Source organism: Lissotriton vulgaris, chromosome 9 (genome assembly GCF_964263255.1).
Source record: "Lissotriton vulgaris chromosome 9, aLisVul1.2, whole genome shotgun sequence".
In the NCBI taxonomy this organism is placed as follows: Eukaryota; Metazoa; Chordata; class Amphibia; order Caudata; family Salamandridae; genus Lissotriton; species Lissotriton vulgaris.
In genome coordinates this window covers 412985542-413007113 of record NC_141697.1, presented here as the reverse complement: position 1 = coordinate 413007113, position 21572 = coordinate 412985542, and the positions used below count along the sequence as shown (strand labels likewise).

The following is a 21572-nucleotide window of genomic DNA, read 5'->3' as shown; positions in this document are numbered from 1 at the left end:
ACTCTGCCTCCAGGATTGTTAAAGCCTGCCATAGGAGTGACTTATAGGAGTATATGTGTCCATTTTAGGTTTAGATATAGGTATACTATATCTACAGCAAAGGGTGATTACACCACCTTGCCCCAGCTGATTGATCAGCCAGTTGTGTCAGATTTGGATGGCCAGCCAGGGGTGGCATAATACATGCTGCAGCCCCTGGTAGGCCTTGGGTCACCTGTGCCCTGGGTACCTATGGTACACTGTACAAGGACTTACAAGAGTGACCCAATACCAATTGGTAAATGCACCTAAAGTACATGGATGTCAATTTAGAGAGAGAACAGCTAGGCTGTGGATCCGATTAGCAGGCCCACAGCCAGGGTAAGTCGTAAACCAGTGCAGCAAAAAGCATAAATCTGGGGTGACCATAGGATTGCAGACCCAACTCTCCTGCAGCGATCTATTGCAAAAGTGTACGATCTGCAGCTTATATGCCTCGAACATAATCTTTATTTGCCACAGGTGGAACATGGTTTGAAAAGGGCCTTCTTTTCCTTATCAGACATCCTGGAAGGGACAGCTAACAATTTTGAAGAGAAATCCTGAAGAAAAACTTCTGAAAGAGTACAGATTGAGCAGAGCTCAAAGGAGACTCCATAAGCACAATGTGCAGTAGAAAATCTGAGGCTCTGAGGTTCCTTCAGGAGGGTTTTATGGGGTGAGGCTCTTCTGATAAACTGATGCTTAGTTTGGTCTCTTTTGCAAAAAGAGGCGGATATGCTACAAAAGAGAATCAGGCCTAGATCTTTTTCTTTCTCTTTTTTACCTACTGCTATGTCATTTTGTTACCAAGACTCCCATTTCGACGACGGGGAATGATACAAAAGCATGAAAATCTATGAAAGTTCCAGTACTGGGGCAAACACAGAGATCCCCTACTACAGAAGCCTATTTCATAAGGCAGTGTAATGATGTATATGCATCACTAGACACATTACAGATGTAACAATTATGGCATGCCAAATATCATACCTTTGACCAATTCATTTATCAGAGTTCGTAAATAGTTGGTCTGCTTCTTCTTGCCCTCACAAACTTGAACCACATCAGCAAGATCTTGACGCACATCCTGAAGTAACTTTGCTCCCATTTTCACTTCTCTTTCAAAGAATCTGAAAAGTGGGTCCTACAGTCCCAGGAAAAAATTAAAGAATTAATTATGGCGTCTGAAACTAAAGAGACATAACAAGATTAGAACAATTATTTCAGATTCATCAATATTACTAGGGATTTTTTCAGTGGGAAGGTCAGCTTGCATTGCAGTAAGAGTTCCAGGTTTACTTCGGATTTGGCTCTCAGGTTTTCAGCTCTCCTGTGGCCTGGACTTATCAGGTTGAAGCAGATCGCCGATGAAAATTTACACCTAAATCCCCAGTTGTCAGAATTTCTAGAGTTCAAGACACATCTAATCCAAAGTGAGAGAACTGAACTATTTTCTCTGCACTATTTAATAGAACATGTGCAAGTTTTAGTAAAGACAGATAAGTCTATTAAAATAAACACGGGCCAATAATTTAAAATATGTAGTTTCCCCAATGTATCTGTTCTTTTCAGTATAAGTGCATCTGAGTAATATGTTAAACGACATCAGTATGGTTAGTCCAAAGATGTATGAAGTTACATATGTTCTCTTAAATCATGCGGTGTTTAAGACAACACACTTGATAAGAGATCCTTGAAATCAAGGAGTCTAGTCAGCTAAAGCAAATAAGATTGTAATACTTAGAACAAGAAAGCATTTACTTTCAGGTTTTAACTTCATGTTCAGGCAGGGTAAGTCTTACACCTTGTGGAGTACTCTCCTCTAGGCATGAACTAATCTGAAAGATTATCCACAAGGAACCAATACTTAATTCACGCCACAATCCTCTCAGGTAAACCCAGTCTACAAACTGCTCTTCTGCGGAAGGGCCAGTGGGTACAAATAGTGGTCTGGTAGACCAGACATCATTCACTTTCTCAAAAGAGTATCACAACACTCCTAGCAAAAACCAAGTCTATTTTACAGGCCAAGTATGTTAGGAATGAAAACTAGCATGATGAAATGATAGTCTGAAACAGTGGGAACAAAATCTGAAAGCGTATGTTAAACAAAATTAGAACAAGGAAAAATTATAAATGAACCCTCAACCAACAGTGAAAAAAAATAAACTCATTAAAATGACTGTATGCCAGTTACAAAATGAGGCCTAATCAAAACTCTGTGAGCAAGTTTTCAAACAGAAAGAAATATGAAATAAAACGTGGAACTTGTGCCATAGCACAAGTTATTTACCTTCGGTAAAATGAATTCCGATATATTCAGAAGCTCTTGCAGATTGCTAAAATGAGCCTCTTTAAACAAGCGGCGGACTTTTTCAGCAGAATGAAAAATACGAGGAACCACAGAAGATGCTCCAATAAAGATGACCGATTTATTCAAGTTCAAAGTTTGCAAGTTGAAAGTTAAAAGGTTGAGATGAAAAGTTTCCCTGTTGCTCTGTGTGAGATTTTTCAAAGACAACGCTTCCCAAGGTCTTACTAGGCGATATGAAGATCATTTAGAGGACTTGGGCTCCAGTGAAACTCTCACCTTAGTGGATTCCCTGGCTGCGCGGTCTGCGGCAATTGGTAGGCAGCCCTACCCATCGAGCTGGCCACACACTGGATGGGGTCTTTTCCAACGACCCCAGACTTCCGACAGGTCCTCCTATTCCCCTGGTGTGGTCCGACCACCTAGCTGTGCCCCTGGAATTTAAGTCCTCCTCTCCTCATATGGTGTCATGTGATACTGGGAAAAGGGAACCCAAGCGGAACTTTAGGAGAATTTCCAATGATACTCTGGCCCCTCTCATGGCCAATCTTAGAACAACCCCTTTGGGGGATGTCAGTGGGGCTGCATTGGAGTTATCTAACTCCATTGTAAGTGCTGTGGACCTCCTGGCCCCCGTTTCATACCGTTACACCGCTAGGAAAATACCCTCGGTCCCCTGGTTTTCAGAAAGACTTAGGCTTCTAAGGCAGGGCTGTAGGAAACAGGAAAGGCTCTGGCGAGCTAGTTGGGATCTCAGGGAAAGGGAAAAGCACAAACTTATCCTTAGAGATTACAAAGCAAAGGTAGTTGAGGAAAAGCAGGCCCATTTTTCCTATCTAACGTCCTCCCTCACTTCTCCTAGGGAATTGTTCAAAATTGTTGATTCCTTGTGCACCCTGCAGACCCCTGATCCTACTATAGGCTCCCAAGAGTTGTGCGATAAGATCTCCCTATTTTTTCATTCTAAAATAGCTGATATTTAGGCCCTCTGGAAATGCAAAGGGACCGGTTGTGTTCTCCTCCCCCCCCCCCCCCCCCCCCCTTTCTGGCCTCTGCCCCCACAGAAGGACGCCCAATAGATCCCCATTTGAGCCTATCCTCTTTCCCCCCTCTTACTTACCAGCAGCTAGACCTGCTTCTGAATAAAACCAAATCTGGATCCACTTTGGGCCCATGTCCCCTTAAGATTCTGAAGGACTGTAGGGAAGTTCTGCTGCCCCTCTTCCTCGAGGTGATGAACCATGCTATGACAGAAGGCATTGTCCCATCTTCTTGAAAAAAGGCAGTGGTCAAGCCCCTGCTGAAAAAGCCGACTAGATCTGGAGATATTAAAAAACTTTCGCCCAAAATCTCTGCTCCTGGCCCCAGCAAAGATGCTTGAGACACACCTCAATCAACATCTGACAGCCTTTCTGGACACCTCTGGCCACCTGGACCAGTCACAACATGGTTTCCGGAAGTTCCATAGCACCGAGTCGGCTCTCACGGTGGTCGTAAATAACATTCGTGCGAAAGTCGACCAGGGCCAGACCACTTTACTGGTCCTGCTCGACTTAACAGCATTTGACACCCTGTCTCCCTCTATCTTAACATCTTGTCTTAGGGAGATAGGATAGGAGTGGAGGGCCCAGCGCTGAGCCTTTTGGCCTCCTTCCTCAATCAGAGGGAGCAGAAGGTCAAGTTGGGAGAGTTCCTATCCCATGCTAGACCTGTGCAATGTGGGGTCCCGCAGGGGTCGGCCCTGAGCCCCACACTTTTTAACATCTATGTGGCCCCACTTGCCAGGTTGGTAAGATCTTATGGGATGGAGGTGGTGTCATACGCAGATGACACCCAAATCATGGTGTCTCTCTCTCACTCGGTGAGTACCTCCGCTTTCAGCTTCAGGAACTGTATGGAAGCAGTCTCACAGTGGATGATACTGAACTCACTGAAGCTGAACGGAGAGAAAACCGAGGTCCTGATCTTCGGCGGAGACCAGAACATCTGGTCTAGCGACTGGTGGCCCCCATCCCTTGGAGCCGGTCCACTGCCCACAAAATCAGCTCGGAATCTGGGCGTTTTGATTGACACCTCGCTTGCTATGGCCCAGCAGGTGAACAGAATGGTCTCCACGTGCTAGGGTGTTATCAGGACCTTGAGGAAAATTACACACTATCCCTCCTACCAAGCCCGCAAACAGATCATGGTTGCCTTAGTCACCTCTCGGCTGGACTACTGCAACGCGCTCTACTCTGGCATCAATAAGGGCCTGATTCAACGCCTGCAGATTGTCCAAAACGCGGCAGCTAGGTTTGTCCTTGCCACCCCCAGCCTGTCTTCTGCCACATCGGCTAGGAAAAGCCTGCACTGGCTTCCGATCCAGGCCAGGATCACCTTTAAGATCCTGTGCCTTGTTTACGGGGCCTTGTCTGGTGAAGGTTCGGAAGGTATTACATCTCTGCTGGTTCCATATGTTCCCAGCAGAAACTTGTGCTCTTCCAGCAAGAGTCTCATGTCCGTCCCTCGGGTGCGTAGAGTCAGGTGGGGAGGAAGGGCCTTTTCCTCTTTGGCCCCTAAACTCTGGAACACCCTCCGACATGCTTTTCAGGAAAGCATTAAAAACGTGGCTTTTTGCAGAGGCATATCTATAACAGGCACCTGGCTCCTATACTATCTATTTTTTTCTGATAGGCGCCTTGATGCCCGTTGGGCTAAGTCGCGCATTATGAGATGGCTTTCATTCATTCATTCATACCAAAAAAGTCTGGCCCAATGAGTCCCTTTAAAGATCACTTTGGCCTTGGGTAGAGCAATTTTCTGCGTTGTCCTCTGATTTAAAGAGAGCTGTGTGATGGGATGATGCAGACTGTATGTCATAGGAATGGTGAAGGAACCCTAAAGCACAAGTTACTACTTGTGTAATGATATATCTTTAAGAGACATTAGTTGGTGATAGATTCCCTACCTTAAAATATCTCCAGGAATCAGTAGGTAGCGTCGTGCGGCTCCACATCTGACGGTAGCATCGTATGCGCCAAGATGACATCACGGAGACTACTTAGGCGCCACCCATGCACGCTGACGTCAGTTCTGTACACTACTTTCCGCGCCAGGAACGCAGAGCCATGCAAGAAACTGAACACTGTGCCATGAAACTAGGGCTCTGAAAGGGATGTTCTTAACCCTAGAAAACAGGTCGCAGAACGGGGAGGATGGGTGGGGCGGTAAGGAATCAATCACTAACAAATGTCTCTTACAGATGGAATATGCTACTTACCAGTATGCATCTGTTCTTGGCATGTAGGGCTGCTGACATTCATATCTGTGCATAGATCGCCGCCTAGTGTTGGGTCCGGATGCTTGCACATTGTTGTCCTGGAAGAGTCTTCGAAGTATCACGAGATAGGTGGCTCCTCCTCTGGACTACAGTGCACATGGGCATACTCTCCATCCTCAGATTGTTTTTCGCCATTGTGGCAGAGATGGAGTGTGATACAGTAAGAGATGTTCATGCAAGAAAGTAAGAGTGAATGCTACAGCTGCGACAGGCACCGGGGAGGAGGGTGGGCGATATGAATGTCAGCAGCCCTACATGCCAAGAAATGATGCATACTGGTAAGTAGCATATTCCGTTCGAGGCATGTGGGCTGCTGAATTCATATCTGTGCATAGAATGTATAGCAGTCTCTCCCTTAGCGGTGGCTACCTGTGCCAGCTGCAGCAGTCTGAAAAAGAGTTTTGAGAACAGCCTGTCCCACAGCTGCTTGGAGTGTACATCTACGCAGTAGTGTTTGGTAAATGTATGTATGGTGGTCCATGTGGCTGCCCTACATATTTCCTCTAGAGGAATGTTCCCTAGGAAAGCCATAGATGCTCCCATTTTGCGTGTGGAATGCGCTTTTGGGGGCACTGTTAAAGTACGTTTAGCTTTAATGTAACATATTTGGATGCATTTAACTATCCATCTAGCTAAGCCATTTTTTGAAATAGGGTTACCTGTGTGCTGCGGTGAGAAGGCAACGAACAACTGCTTTGTCTTCCTAAAGTCTTTAGTCTTGTCTATGTAATATAGCAGAGCTCTTTTCACATCCAGTGTGTGCAGGGCTCTTTCAGGTACTGATTGTGGGTTTGGGAAGAACACTGGCAGTTTTATTGGTTGATTTATGTGGAATTGTGATACCACTTTAGGTATGAATTTAGGGTTTGTCCGAAGCACGACCCTATTTGCGTGAATTTGAATGAATTGTTCTTGAATAGTTAGGGCTTGCAGCTCACTAACTCTCCTAAGCGAAGTGATGGCTACGAGAAAAGCCACCTTCCATGTTAAGAATTGTATCTCACAGGAGTGCAATGGCTCAAAAGTTGGTCCCATTAGTCTGGTTAACACGACGTTTAGGTTCCAGACAGGGGAAGGAGGGTGTCTTGGTGGAATCACTCGTTTGAGGCCCTCCATGAACGCCTTAATTGCAGGCACTCTGAACAGGGAAAGGTGCTGTCTGTTCTGAAGGTAAGCAGCTATGGCTGCTAGGTGTATCCGTATAGACGTACAGGCTAGATTGCAGCGATGTAAGTGCAAAAGATAGCATATGATATTTTGAATGGACGCGTCCAGTGGGTCTATGTCATTGTTACAATAAATGACAAAACGTTTCCACTTTGACGCATAGCAAGCTCTGGTTGTAGGTCTTCTTGCCTCCTTGATGATGTTCATGCAGTCAGGAGGTAAGTTGAGGTAGCCGAACTCTAAGACCTCAGGAGACAGATTGCAAGGTTCAGTTGCTGTGGATATGGGTGCTGAATGTCTCCATGGCTCTGCGTTAAGAGGCTGGGTGCTAGACGTAGCCTTTGATGGGGCACCACGGAAAGTTCTAGGAACGTGGTGTACCATGGTTGCCTCGCCCACGTTGGAGCAACTAGGATTAGCGTCATGGAATGCTGGCGCAGCTTGCGTGCCACTAGCGGTATCAACACATTCCCCTGAGACTTCGAGTGTGGGAACCTTGCGGCGAAGGACCGGCATTTTGCGTTTTCTTTTGTGGCCAACAGGGCTATTTCTGGCTGTCCCCACTGTTAAAAGTATGGTTGAAGCACCGAGGGGTGAATCTCCCACTCGTGCATTTGCTGGCTGTGTCTGCTGAGCAGATCTGCTATCTGATTGTCCTTGCCTGGGAGGTGTTCCGCCAGGAGAAAAATGTTTCTCTGGATGGCCCACTTCCACACTTGTTGTGCCAGATGCGACAGCTGTGGAGAGTGTGTTCCTCCCTGTTTCTGTAGGTAGTACATCGCAGTCATGTTGTCCGTCCGGATCAACACGGTCTTGTTGCAGAGATGTACTTTGAAAGCTTTTATCACCATGAAAATTGCCATCAGCTCTAGCAGGTTGATATGCAGTTTTTTCTGCTGCGTGGTCCATAGGCCCTGTACTGTGTGGTGGAGAACATGGGCTCCCCACCCAATCAGGGATGCGTCCGTTGTCAGCACAATTTGTGGTACAGGTTCCTGGAACAGTCGTCCCTTGCAAAGGTTTTGTGGTTTCTGTAGGAAGGTGGATACCTGACTATGGTTGCCCCCAACTTTTTGCCTGGTGTTTTGCTGGTTTTCCGGCTTAGTTGACCTGGGGCCCTGCCAATCAGGACCCCAGGCCTACTGCTCTCTCTCTAAAATGGATTCCATGTACCTTAGGTACATTTCCAATTGGTACTGGGCCACCTTATCAGACCCTGTAACTCAGGGCATAGGTGTACCCAGGGCCTACCAGGGGCTGAAGCATGTATTATGCCACCCCTGGATGGCCATCTAAATCGGACACAACTGGCTGCACAACAGCTGGGGCAAGGTGGTGTACTCACCCTTTGCTTTAGATATAGTATACCTATATCTAACCTTAGAAATGGCCACACAGATTCCTATCAGTCACTCCTATGGCAGGCCTTGACAATCCTGAAGGCAGAGTGCTTGGAATCGTGTGAGATGGTGCTCTGGCATGAGCTGAGCCCGTTTGCAGCTTGCGGAACCAAGTCCTAATAGCTGTTCCATGATAATGCGTACCATATACTCTTAAGTGCATTATAATCCTCGCGGTTAAATGCTATCTTTGGTATTGCTTTATCAAAACATGTCGAGTAAGGTGTCATACGAATTGGAATACTAACCCCTCGCCAATTCTGGCGATGGGGTTAGCATTCCACCCTTCTAGAGGGACACAACATGTATGTAACTGTGAACCCCGGTTAAAGTTAACTAAAGCCTCAGCTCCACAAAATGGATGCTGCCACCACAGACACGAGTCTGACCTCCTGCTGCTGGGAGTCCTTCCAGCGAGGAGAGCTTGGACAAAGGGTTTCCTGTCAGGGGCGGTGCTAGCACCATCCCAGACAGGGTTTTGTGTATCCTGGGTAGGCAGGGCTTTACAGGAAGGTGACTGCTGAGTGGCACCCCGGTGCTCACTACGCATCTGCCGGCTAGAACCAGTTCCAGGGGCACACCAGCCCCTGGCCTGGGGAAAGTTCGGCATGGGAGAGGGGTGTAACCACCCCCCTTCCTGGTCCCACCCCTAGGGCAGGACCTAGTCGCGTACCCACCCCTTTCTTTAGGATAAAGGCAGGAGCGGGGACCCTTCCAAATGAGATCATCTTTGAATCAAGAACTACTTTCTACGAAAGGAAACTCGAGACTCTTCTCAAGATTTCTCCCTTGTGGCTAAGGAGTAGTCACCCTGCATCCACAGGCACCATCTAAGAACTCTGCGGTTTGCTGCACGTTCTTCCTCAGGAATCCGACCGACCAGCACGACGAGACCCGGCTTCCCTGGCACCTCTGACCTCTACCTACCTCTACAGCTAAGCTGAGAACCGTAGGTGCGACGAGACCTCGAGGGACCGGCCATCATCAGAACTGCACGACTCTTATCCAGCACGACCGCCGAGGGATCCTCTGGTGAGTGCTTTGGGGTCCGAGAAGCCCCGACCCTGAGCAGCTCCAGCACCAAAGTCCAGCCTCCCAGCATCTCCTCGATCTGCGTGGGGCCCTTCTGCTTTTTGCTGCTCACCGCGTTGTTTGGCTACTAGCCCGCTGGCTTGTGGCCTTCTTAACGACGGCCGACGACATCACTGCTGCTGGTCTGGTTGCTCCAGACTGGCCCTTGCTCCCTTCCAAAAGAGGAGCACCCCGGACCCTCCTGGTCCACTCCAGACGCCATTTTGAGCCCACCGCGTGGGCTTGAATTTGCCAAGACTTGTTGCCCCAATCCTGGGTCCAGCGAAGTCGACAGCTTCATCCATCGTGGGACAGCTCGCTTCATCCATCGTGGGACAGCTCGCTCCTCCATCCTGGTCGCCGACAACGTCTCCTGGTCCGTGAGATCGGCAGAGCACAGCGTCGCCCACTCACCTAGTCGAGGTGACTACCATCCGGTGCCCTCCTGGTGCCACCTGACTACTGGCTAGTAGTCACGAACTTGGTCCCCTCTGCTTTCAGGTGTCATCCATCTTGGATCCAGGCTTGGATCAACTCGAACTATCTTCACTGGTCGCCTGCCAGCAACTTCTTTTCTTCAGGCTCCTGGTTCGTCTACGAGGATTCCCGACGTCTTTTGAGACATATGCAGCTGCAGCCCCTGGGCTAGGTAACTTCGGCATTTCGGTGCCCCAGCATAGCCTCACTATCCAAGGGTCAGGATCCACTGTCGTTTTCGATCTACCTTATCGGGTTCGCCCGAGAACACTAATTTTGCCTTTACTAGCTCCCATAGACTTTGTCCCGCATCCCGCGTGAGAGTGCACACTCTGCACCCGAGTCCCCTAGGCCTCCTATTAGTAATCTGAAGGTTCAGTAGTCAAGTCCTAGCGATTCCAAAGCCTATTAGTACAGTACTTACCTGCTAGTAATTTCGCTTTCCACTTTCAGAGTATATGGTTTTTCGTGCCCCTCGGGCATTTGTGTAAATTGTGCAACTTAAAGTATTTTCGTAAGAGTTTTGTTGTGTGCTTAGTACCCTGTCCTCATAAAGAGTACAGGGCTGTTGTGATCTAAATAAATACACTGTTTATTATCATAACACTTGTGTGGTGTCCTTTCACTTGGTGTTCAAGGGGTATATGTGATGGTATAACAGCTGGCTTAACACGCCCTCTAGAGTTTAGCCCGAAGACTGCTCGTATCCACGCTACTAGGATAGCTGGTCTATAAGGTTGACTTACAACCAATCACCATAAGGGTTGTTTGGACTGATACAAAGTGCTCACTAGAATAGTGAACATTATATATCAGGCCAACTTCTCACAGTTTCCACCAATGCAGAGAGTTGTATGCACGACTAGTCACCAACACTAGGTCGTTTAATTGTCCCTGAGCCTGGTTCCACTGCTGTGCTAGGCACTCCTGCAGCGGACGCATGTGAAGTCTTGCATGAGGGACTATGGAGATGCACAAGGCCATCATGCCAATCAGTTGCATAAACACTCGGGCCGGGAGTGAGTGTTGCGGCCTGAACTTTTGGATGAGCGTTTGCATGCTGTTTATTCTGGCAGGATTTGGTTGTGCTTTCGCTGCCAGAGTGTCTATTGTTGCTCCCAGATACTGCTGGACGTGGGCAGGCTGGAGATGGGATTTGTTGTAGTTCAGCGAGAAAACTAGTTCGTGCAGGAGGTGAATCGTGCGCGACATGTGGCTGGCACACTGCTGGGCTGACTGTGCTTGTATTAGCCAGTCGTCCAGATGCACAAGTTACTACTTGTGTAACGATATATCTGTAAGAGACATTAGTTAGTGATAGATTCCTTACCTTAGAATATCCCCAGGCGTCAGACTGGATTCCGAATTTTTTGCGTAGCAATACCCCTGCGCGTCAATAGGCGTCGTCTGTGGCTCCGCGTCCGTCGTCATCGCCGGAATGACGTCGTCGGAGTACTTAGACGCCGCCCATGCGCGCTGACGTCAGTTCTGATACACAGCTTTTCCGCGCCAGATACGCAGAGCCATGATAGAACCAACACTGGTGCCATGAAACTAGGGCCCTGAAAGGGGATAACCCTAACCCTAGATATCGGTTCGCAGAACGGGGAGGATGGGTGGGTCGGTAAGGAATCTATCACTAACTAATGTCTCTTACAGATATATCGATACACAAGTAGTAACTTGTGCATCTGAAAGACACGTTAGTGATCGATTCCTTACCTTAGAATAGATACCCCAGCAATACCAACCCCGGTGGTGGGTCTGCGAACCAATATCACACCAGAAAGTCCTGGAGGACGGAACGGCCAAAGAAGCCATCCCTCCGGACTTGACTGTCCAGGCAGTAGTGTCTTGCGAACGTGTGCAGCGAGGCCCACGTCGCTGCCTGGCAAATGTCCTGTAGGGGACTCCTCGGCCCAGGGCAGTTGTTGCCGTGGCACGAGTGGAATGAGCCCGCAATCCAGCAGGGGGCTCCTTTTTCGCCATGGAGTAACATGCCTGAATACACAAGATGATCCACCGCGAAATGGTCCTCTTGTGTACTGCCTTTCCCTTCTTCGCGCCCACGTAACCAACAAAGAGTTGGTCATCCACCCGGAATTGGCCTGTGCGAGCTAGGTAATAGGAGAGCGCACATTTTGGATCCAGACGGTGGAGCCTCTCTTCCTCTTTCGAGGGCTGCGGAGGCGGAAAGAAGGTGGGCAAAGTAATGGACTGTCCGATGTGGAAGGCCGTGACAACCTTGGGCAGAAAGGAAGGTCGTGTACGCAACACCACCTTGTCTGGATGAACAGATAAGAAAGGTGGAGTAGAAGAAAGAGCCTGGAGCTCACTCACCCTCCTGGCAGAGGTGATGGCGACCAGGAAAGCAGTCTTCAATGTGAGAAGACTGAGAGGACAGTTATGGAGCGGCTAAAAGGGAGCACACATCAGATAAGTGAGAACAAGATTCAAGTCCCACTGGGGCATCACAAAGGGAACAGGAGGGAACATGTGTGTGATGCCCTTCAGAAATCTATTTACAATGGGGGACTTGAATAAGGAAGGCTGATCAGGTAGCCTTAAGAAGGTACCCTTTAAGAGTGCCCAGAGCAGAGCCCTGCTGGGCAAGGGAAAGAAGGAAGAGCAGCACTTCAGAAAGGGGTGCAGAGAGAGGATCCACAGCCTTTGCTGTGCACCATACCACAAATCTGTTCCACCTGCAGGCGTATACCGACTTTGTGGAGGGACGCCTGGCTGCCAGAATGATATCACAGACTTCAGGAGGCAAGTCAAATGGCCTCAACTGTCGCCGCTCAATCTCCAAGCTTGTAGGTGGAGACTGGACAGGTTCGGGTGCAGCACCGTCCCCTGCTGCTGCGACAGAAGGTCCTCCCGAAGAGGCAGACGAATCGGGGGACCGACTGACATGCTGAGTAGCTCGGGATACCAGTATCTTCGTGCCCAGTCCGGAGCCACAAGGATAACCTGGACCCGGTCGCGCCTGATCTTCTTCCGCACTCTGGGCAGAAGTGGTATAGGCGGAAAGGAGTACAATAGTCCGCAACTCCACTCGCGACGAAAAGCGTCTCCGAGCGAGTGCCGCCTTGGAAATTCCAACGCGCAGAACTGATGACATTGCGCGTTCTCTTTTGTGGCGAATAGATCAAACCAAGTCTCTCCCCACTGCAGAAAGAGACCTAGCGCCACGTCCGAGTTCAGATGCCATTCGTGATCCATCAAGCACCGGTGGCTGAGTTTGTCCGCCCTAGCCTTCAGGGATCCTGCCAGGTGTTGAACCACCAAGGAAATGCCTTGATGTTCCAGCCATGTCCAGAGGCGCAGAGCCTTCTGACATAGGGTCCAGGACCCCACCCCGCCCGGTTTGTTGCAATACCACATGGTGGTGGTGTTGTCCGTGAACACCTGCACTCCACTTTCCCGGACAGAGGGAAGGAATGCCTTCAGTGCAAGTCGGATCGCCCGCAGCTCCAAAAGGTTGATATGGAGCCTGGAGCCAGGACCCCGACGGAGACCAGAGGCCTCTGATATCCACCTCTCCCAAGATGCCACCCCATCCCAGGAGGGACATTATATGTCACCACTGTGTGCTCCGGTTGGGGAAGGGAGAGGGATCTGCCATGGACCCAATCGCGATTCGTGAGTGACCACTGCAATTGTTGTCCAGTGCCCTTCGAGTTCTGGACGTGATCGGACAGGTTGCCCTGATGCTGTGCCACTGGAACTTCAGGTCCCACTGCAGAGCCCGCATATGCCATCTGACATGTTGTCCTAGCAGGATGCAGGAGGCCATCAGGCCCAGGAGCCGGAGTGTCATCCTGACAAACCTGGGATAGAGGCCGAAAGATCAGATTCATAGCCTGAATATCCCGGACTCGCTGCTCGGGAGGATAAAGCCAAAACTGCGTCGAATCCAGAACCGCTCCGATGAAGGGGAGCTTCTGAGAGGGACTCAGGTGCGACTTCGGCACATTGATGGAGAAACCCAGCAAATGCAGGAGGTCAGCCGTAGTCTGGAGGTGGGTAACAACTGCCTGGGGCGAGTCCGCCTTTAACAACCAGTCGTCGAGGTAGGGGAAGACTGACACCCCTGACCTGCGCAGATGAGCTGCGACCACCGCCATCATTTTAGTGAACACCCAGGGCCGCTGGTAAGGCTGATGGTGAGCATGGCAAATTGAAAATGCTCCTGGCTCACGTGAACCGCAGATAACACCGGTGGACCGGCAGGACGGTGATGTGAAAATAGGCGTCCTGCAAGTCCAACGCTACCATCCAGTCTCCAGGGTCGAGGGCAGCCAAGACCTGAGCCAGAGTCAACATCTTGAACTTCTCCTTCCGGAGGCAGACATTGACGTTCCTGAGGTCCAAGATGGGGCGCAAGCCCCCCTTGTCCTTCTTGGGGACCAGAAAGTAGTGGGTGTAGGAAGGTGGATATCTGACTATGGTTGCCCCCAACTTTTTGCCTGGTGTTTTGCTGGTTTTTCGACTTAGTTGACCTGGGGCCCTGCTATTCAGGACCCAAGGCCCACTGCTCTCTCTGTAAAATGTATTCCATGTACTCTAGGTACATATCTAATTGGATACTGAGTCACCTTATCAGTCCCTGTACAGTGTACCTTAGGTACCCAGGGCATAGGTGCACCTAGGGCCTACCAGGGGCTGCAGCATGTATTATGCCACCCCTGGCTGGCCATCCAAATCTGACACAACTGGCTGATCAATCAGCTCGGGCAAGGTGGTGTAATCACCCTTTGCTTTAAATATAGTATCCCTATATCTAACCCTAAAATGGACACATATATTCCTATCAGTCACTCCTATGGCAGGCCTTATCAATCCTGAAGGCAGAGTGCTTGGAATTATGTGAGATGGTGCTCTGGGACGAGCTGAGCCTGTTTGCAGCTTGCGGAACCAAGTCCTAACAGCTGTTCCATGATAACGCTATACCATATACTCTTAAGTGCATTATGAACCTCGCGGTCAAATGCTAACTTTGGTATAGCATTATCATAACATGTTGAGTAAGGTGTCATACGAATTGGAATACTACCCCCCTCGCCAATTTTGGCGACGGGGGTAGCATTCCACCCTTCTAGAGGGACACTGTGAGAAGGTGGCCTGATATGCAGTGCTCACTATTCTAGTGAACACTATGTATCAGTCCAGCAACCCTTATTGATGATTGGTTGTAAGTCAACCTTATAGACCAGCTATCCTAGTAGCGTGGATACGAGCAGTCTAAGGCTAAAGACTCGAGAGGGCGTGTTAAGCCAGCTGTTATACCACACATATACCCCTTGAATACCCAGTGAAAGGACACCACACAAGTGTTATGAAAATAAACAAGATATTTATTAAGAATCACAACAGCCCTGTACTCTTTATGAGGACAGGGTACTAAGCACAAAACAAAACTCTTACGAAAATACTTAAGTTAGCACAGTATATACAAATGCCCGAGGGGCACGGAAAACCACATACTCTGAAAGTGGAATGCGAAATTACTAGCAGGTAAGTACAGTACTAATAGGCTTAGGAATCGCTAGGACTTGACTATAGAATCTTCAGATTACTTCTAGGAGGCCTAGGGGACTCGGGTGCAGAGTGTGCACTCTCACGCGTGATGCGGGACAAAGTCTATGGTAGCTAGTAATGACAAAGTTAGTGTTCTCGGGCGAACCCGACCTGGTAGGAGGAAAACGAAAGTGGATCCTGACCCTTGGATAGTGAGGTTATGCTGGGGCACCGAAATGCCGAAGTTACCTAGCCCAGGGGCTGCAGCTGCATAGGTCTCAAAAGACGTCGGGAATCCTCGTAGACGGACCAGGAGCCTGGAAGAAAGAAGTTGCTGGCAGGCGACCAGTGAAGAAAGTTCGATGGATCCAAGCCTGGATCGAAGGAAGATGACACCTGAAAGCAGAGAGGACCAAGTTCGAGACTACTAGCCAGTAGTCAGTGGGCACCAGGAGGGCACCGGATGGTAGCCACTTCGACTAGGTGAGTGGGTGACGCTGTGTTCGCAGATCTCACGGACCAGGAGGCGTTGTCGGCGACCAGGATGGAGGAGCGAGCTGTCCCACGATGGATGAAGCTGTCGGCGTCGCTGGACCCAGGATTGGGCAACAAAGCCTTGGCAAATTCAAGCCCACGCGGTGGACTCAAAATGGCGTCTGGAGTGGACCAGGAGGGTCCGGGGTGCCTCTCTTGAAGAAGGAAGCAAGGGCCAGTCTGGAGCAACCAGACCAGCAGCAGTGATGTCGTCGGGCGTCGCGAAGAAGGCCACAAGCCAGCCGGCTAGTAGCCACACAGCGCGGTGAGCAGGCAAAAGCAGAAGGGCCCCACGCAGATCGTGGAGATGCTGGAGGGCTGATCTTCGGTGCTGGAGCTGCTCAGGGTTGGGGCTTCTTGGATCCCAAAGCACTCACCAGTGGAGCACACGGTGGGCTTGTTGCAAAGAAGTCGTGCAGTCTTGGCGATCGTCGGTCCCTCGAGGTCTCGTCGCACTCACGGTTCTCAGCTTTGCTGTAGAGGTGAGTAGAGGTCAGAGGTGCCAGGGAAGCCGGGTCTCGTCGAGCTGGGTCGTCGGATTCGTGAAGAAGGACTTGCAGCAGACCGCAGTGTTCTTAGGATGGTGCCCGCTTGATGCAGGGTGACTACTCCTTAGCCACAAGGGAGAATCTTGAAGAAGGAAATCTTGATGTCTTTCGCAGAAAGTCGTGTCTTGATTCCAAAGATGATCTAATTTGAACAGGGGGCCCGTTCCTATCTTTATACTAAAAAAGGGGGCTGACCCGGTGACTAGGTCCTGCCTATGGGTGGGACTAGGAGGGGGGTGGTTACACCCCTCTCCCATGCCGGACTTCCCCAGGCCAGGGGCTGGTGTGCCCCTGGAACTGGTTCTGACTGGCCTATGCGTAGTGAGCACCGGGGTGCCACTCAGCAGTCACCTTCCTGTAAAGCCCTGCCTACCCAGGAAACACAAAACCATGTCTGGGACGGTGCTAGCACCGCCCCTGACAGGAAACCCTTTGTCCAGGCTCCCCTCGCTGGAAGGACTCCCAGCTGTAGGGGGTCAGACTCGTGTCTGTGGTGGCAGCATCCATTTTGTGGAGCTGAGGCTTCGTTTAACTTTAACCGGGGTTCACAGTTACATACATGTCGTGTCCCTCTAGAAGGGTGGAATGCTAACCCCGTCGCCAGAGCACCATCTCACACGAATCCAAGCACTCTGCCTTCAGGATTGTCAAGGCCTGCCATAGGAGTGACTGATAGGAATCTGTGTGTCCATTTTTAGGGTTAGATATAGGAATACTATATCTACAGCAAAGGGTGATTACACGACTTTGCCCCAGCTGTCATGCAGCCAGTTGTGTCAAATTTAGGAGGCCATCCAGGGGTGGCATAATACATGCTTCAGCCCCTGGTAGGCCCTGGGTACACCTATGCCCTGAGTTACAGGGTCTGATAAGGTGGGCCAGTACCAATTGGAAATGTACCTAAGGTACATGGAATCCATTTTACAGAGAGAGCAGTAGGCCTGGGGTCCTGATTGGCAGGATCCCAGGTCGACTATGTCAAAAACCAGCTAAAACACAGGGCAAAAAGTTGGGGGCAACCATAGTCAGGAGGTACCTTCCTACAGACACGACATGTATGTAACTGTGAGCCCCGGTTAAAGTTAACACGAGCCTCAGCATCACAAAATGGATGCTGCCACCACAGACACAAGTCTGACCTCCTGATGCTGGGAGTCCTTCCAGCGAGGGAGGCTCGGACAAAGGGTTTCCTGCCTTGGGAGGTGCTAGCACCACCCCAGACAGGATTTTGTGTATTAGGTAGGCCAGGGCTGAAAGGAATGAGACATGCCTGGGGCACACAAGGTGTCCCTGTGCATATGCCGGTCTAAACCAGTTCCTGGGGCACTCCAGCCCCAGAGCTGGCGCAAGACCGGACAAAGGATAGGGGGTGTAACCACCCCCCTTCCTGGTCCCACCCAGGGGAGGGACCTAGTCGTAGTGCAACCCCCTTTAGGAGAATAAAGGTAGGAGCTGGTCCCATTCCAAATTAGATGACTCTTGACAACTTCTCCGAAGAACTCTTGACCATCTCCCTCCTGATTACCAGAAGACTGGAGAATCTCCCCTATGGCCAAGGAGTGACCATCGTGCTTCGCAGGCACCATCAAGCTCCTGTGCGGTTTGCTGCAAAAGTCCTTCCAGCCCGGAATCCGACGACCCAGCTCGACAAGACCCGGACCTCCAGACCTCTCTGACCTCTACCCACATCCACAGCCCAGTTGAGACCCGTGGGTGCGACAAGCAACGTGGAGACGGCCATCTTGAGAAACCTGCACAGCGCTTCCAGCACGACCACCGAGGGATCCTCGAGTGAGTGCATTGGGGTCTGAGAAGCCCCACACCGACGCAGCTCCTGCACCAAAGATCAGCCCCCCAGCATCCACAAGATCTGCGTGGGGCCCATTTGCCTGGTTGCTGCTTGTCCTGTTGTCTGGTCACTTGCCGGCTGGCTCGTGACCTCAGAGACGACGATCCGAAGAATCCAACACTGCTGGTCTGGCCCCCCAGACTGGCCCTTGCTTCCTTGTAAAGGGGAAGCACCCCGGACCCTTCTGGTCCGCACCAGACGTCAGCTTTGTTCCACCGTGTGGCTTGCATTTTTGATAGCGTATTGCTGGGATTAATGAACACAACGTGAGCAGCGTGTACATTATTTCGTACCTATATGCACCTACAACTAGGTCGCTCCCACTTAAAATACTGTCTGCGCAGCACAAATGATAGTGACCCACCTAAAGCTTAAACCTAAGACTATTGTATATCGTGGGATGCTCCACAGGCTATTACAAGTATTATAATGCCAATAGATTTAAGAAACTTTAGCATCTAATGTGCACCCTTTCTTGTACCCTCTGACAGACACTGCAGGATCTCTGACTGCTCACAGGCTCGTTTAAGCGCAAATTATGTGCATCGACCCCTAATTTGTCTCAGAAATTTGATAATAATTCACCTAACATACACTGGGTAAGATCTACCTCTAAGTAGTAATGGGCTCTCTCTATAAAAACTGAATACATCGTGAAAATATTTACCATTACTTTTTCTAGATGAATTCTACTGTGTATGAATACGCGAACCCTATGTGAGTGAAGTTCAGACGCTACATCCCACTTGGATGAGCGATCTCCGCATTCGATAGGTATGTCCTTTAACATCTAAATAAGTTTTTTTCTTGTGACCACTAATACACAGATCTAAAATATAAGTTCTTAATTTCCAGTCAGGTCCCTAGGATATTGTGATCCTTCCAAGATCTTCTTGCGGATGACGATAATCCGCAAACAGGTATTTACAAAGCATACAGACCTAGACTAATAGATGGACACCACTACTGATTCATAAAGGGTTTCATATAACATCCTATATATAATTTCTTTAATTGAATGATTTCGCATTAATGCTGAACATATAGATTTGCAACTATGAAGTCGTCATAGCAATGATTTAATGTATGCGCCCATTTGTTTGATATGGATACAATGACCCTGATGTAATATAGGTCTTTCAACCCAAGAGTTAAATGGTTTGTTTGAACACAAAATGGTTCTAGAATGTTTTTGATTTTACTACAAATAGAACATGAGAAGTAAATGTTTATTGTGGACAGATTACACCAATGCAATGCTTGTTGTCTTTTAAATTAATGAACCACAAAGTGATATTGTCTTTAGAAGCATGAACTTTATGTTCACGTATATGTTGTAAATATAATGTCTTTTGTCGCTACAGTTTAGTGTAATTGTTTTGTCACCAGGGTGTGTTGAATATAGCCAATGTAATATTGTAACTGTAAATATCTTTTAACTTGCAGACTACAATATTTCTATACAGATCTGAACTGATTACAGTCCTGAGGATGGTTTCATCAAATAACTGCTAAGAAAACGAAACGTCGACTTTGCACTTCATCCCTTGCTTTGTTTTACTCAATGTGTTTTGGGATAGGTGTCTTTTAGGTTCTGTTGAGTCACTTAGCAATTTATTTTTATGTGTACCCACAGTCCTAAAATCTTATTCGCTTATTTGTCTGTATATGAAGCTGATTTTTCTTAATGAATTATTTGATAAAAACACTTTTTTCGTATACACCCTGTGTCTTTGTTTATATGTTTCATGTTGACAACACAATTTGATCAGTTTTGATTCACTTATTGTAAGGACGATAAATTGGTTCTTCTCATATTAATTTTAAATAACAAAACTTAGATTGAACAAAGTCCCTTGAAGGCATCTTTACCTTTCTATATTTACTTACCCAAGCCCTCAAGGGTATTCCGGGTTGCTCACTTCCTTAATAATTGCATTAGCCAAGGCCTGTTGTCCAGATCGACGATCCGACACCGCCAACAGCAGCAGACTACGTGGGATAGCTCGTGCCTCCAGCCTGGTCGTGAAGAGCAGCTCCTGGTCCGCGCAGCTACAGAGAGAAGCAACCCTTCCTTCACCTGACTGCGGCGACAGCATCGGGTTCCCTCCTGGTTCCAGCACCGTCACTGGCTAGTGACCGAGACTCTGTCCCCTTCCCTTTCAGGACTCCTTCTAAGTTCCATCCTTGGAACCACCAAACTCCTCCATCTGGCTGCCTGCCAGCAACTCCTTGCTTCAGGCATCACCGGGGTCAACGCAGCAAACCCGACGCAACTTCAGCCCTATGCACCCGCAGGCTGTGGGTTAGGTAACTAAAGCTTCTAGGTGCTGAAGTCTGTGTACACTATCCCAGTGTCCAGGTCCACTGTTTTTTTCCCCTCCATCCAGCCGGGTTCATCCGGAATCCGTAACTTTCTAAACTGTAAGATCCATAGACGTTGGTACGCATCCCGCGTGAGAGTTCCCACTCTGCACGTGAGCCCCGTGGGCCTCCTGCTCCTTACTTACCTAGTTTGTAGCGTAGTCCCAGCGGTCCTTTAGGCTCTGGATCTCCTTACAGTATTTTCTTTCCTCGCATTCCATTGTTTTGAGTATATGGTTTGTCGTGCCTGTGAGAAGTTGGCCTGATATGCAGTGCTCACTATTCTAGTGATCACTATGTATCAGTCCAAACAACCCTTATTGATGATTGGTTGTAAGTCAACCGATAGACCAGCTATCCTAGTAGCATGGACAAGAGCAGTCTTCGGGCTAAACTCTAGAGGGCGTGTTAAGCCAGCTGTTATACCATCACATATACCCTTTGAACACCAAGTGAAAGGACACCACACAAGTGTTATGAAAATAAACAGTGTATTTATTTAGATCAGAACAGCCCTGTACTCTTTATGAGGACAGGGTACTAAGCACACAACAAAACTCTTATGAAAATACTTTAAGTTGCACAATTTACACAAATGCCCGAGGGGCACGAAAAACCATATACTATGGAAGTGGAATGCGAAATTACTAGCAGGTAAGTACTGGACTAATAGGCTTTGGAATCGCTAGGACTACGTTACTGAACCTTCAGATTACTAGTAGGAGGCCTAGGGGACTCGGGTGCAGAGTGTGCACTCTCACGCGGGATGCGGGACAAAGTCTATGGAGGCTAGTAAAAGCAAAGTTAGTGTTCTCGGGCGAACCCGATAAGGTAGACTGTAAACGAAAGTGGATCTGGACCCTTGGATAGTGAGGCTATGCTGGGGCACCGAAATGCCGAAGTTACCTAGCCCAGGGGCTGCGGCTGCATAGGGTTTAAGTGTCGTCGGAAACCCTCGTTGACGAACCAGGAGCCTGAAAGAAGGAGTTGC

General features: G+C 49.0%; 1 protein-coding gene across 1 annotated transcript in view; it reads right to left on the bottom strand.

Annotated features, from left to right (window-relative positions):
• Positions 1–21572, bottom strand: part of DYNC1H1 (dynein cytoplasmic 1 heavy chain 1) — a 1654074-nt gene that overhangs the window by 249574 nt on the left and 1382928 nt on the right. Inside the window, exon 74 of the mRNA XM_086937823.1 lies at positions 1012–1165. Coding sequence (XP_086793949.1) covers positions 1012–1165 — 154 coding nt within the window. The remainder of the gene's footprint in view (positions 1–1011; positions 1166–21572) is intronic.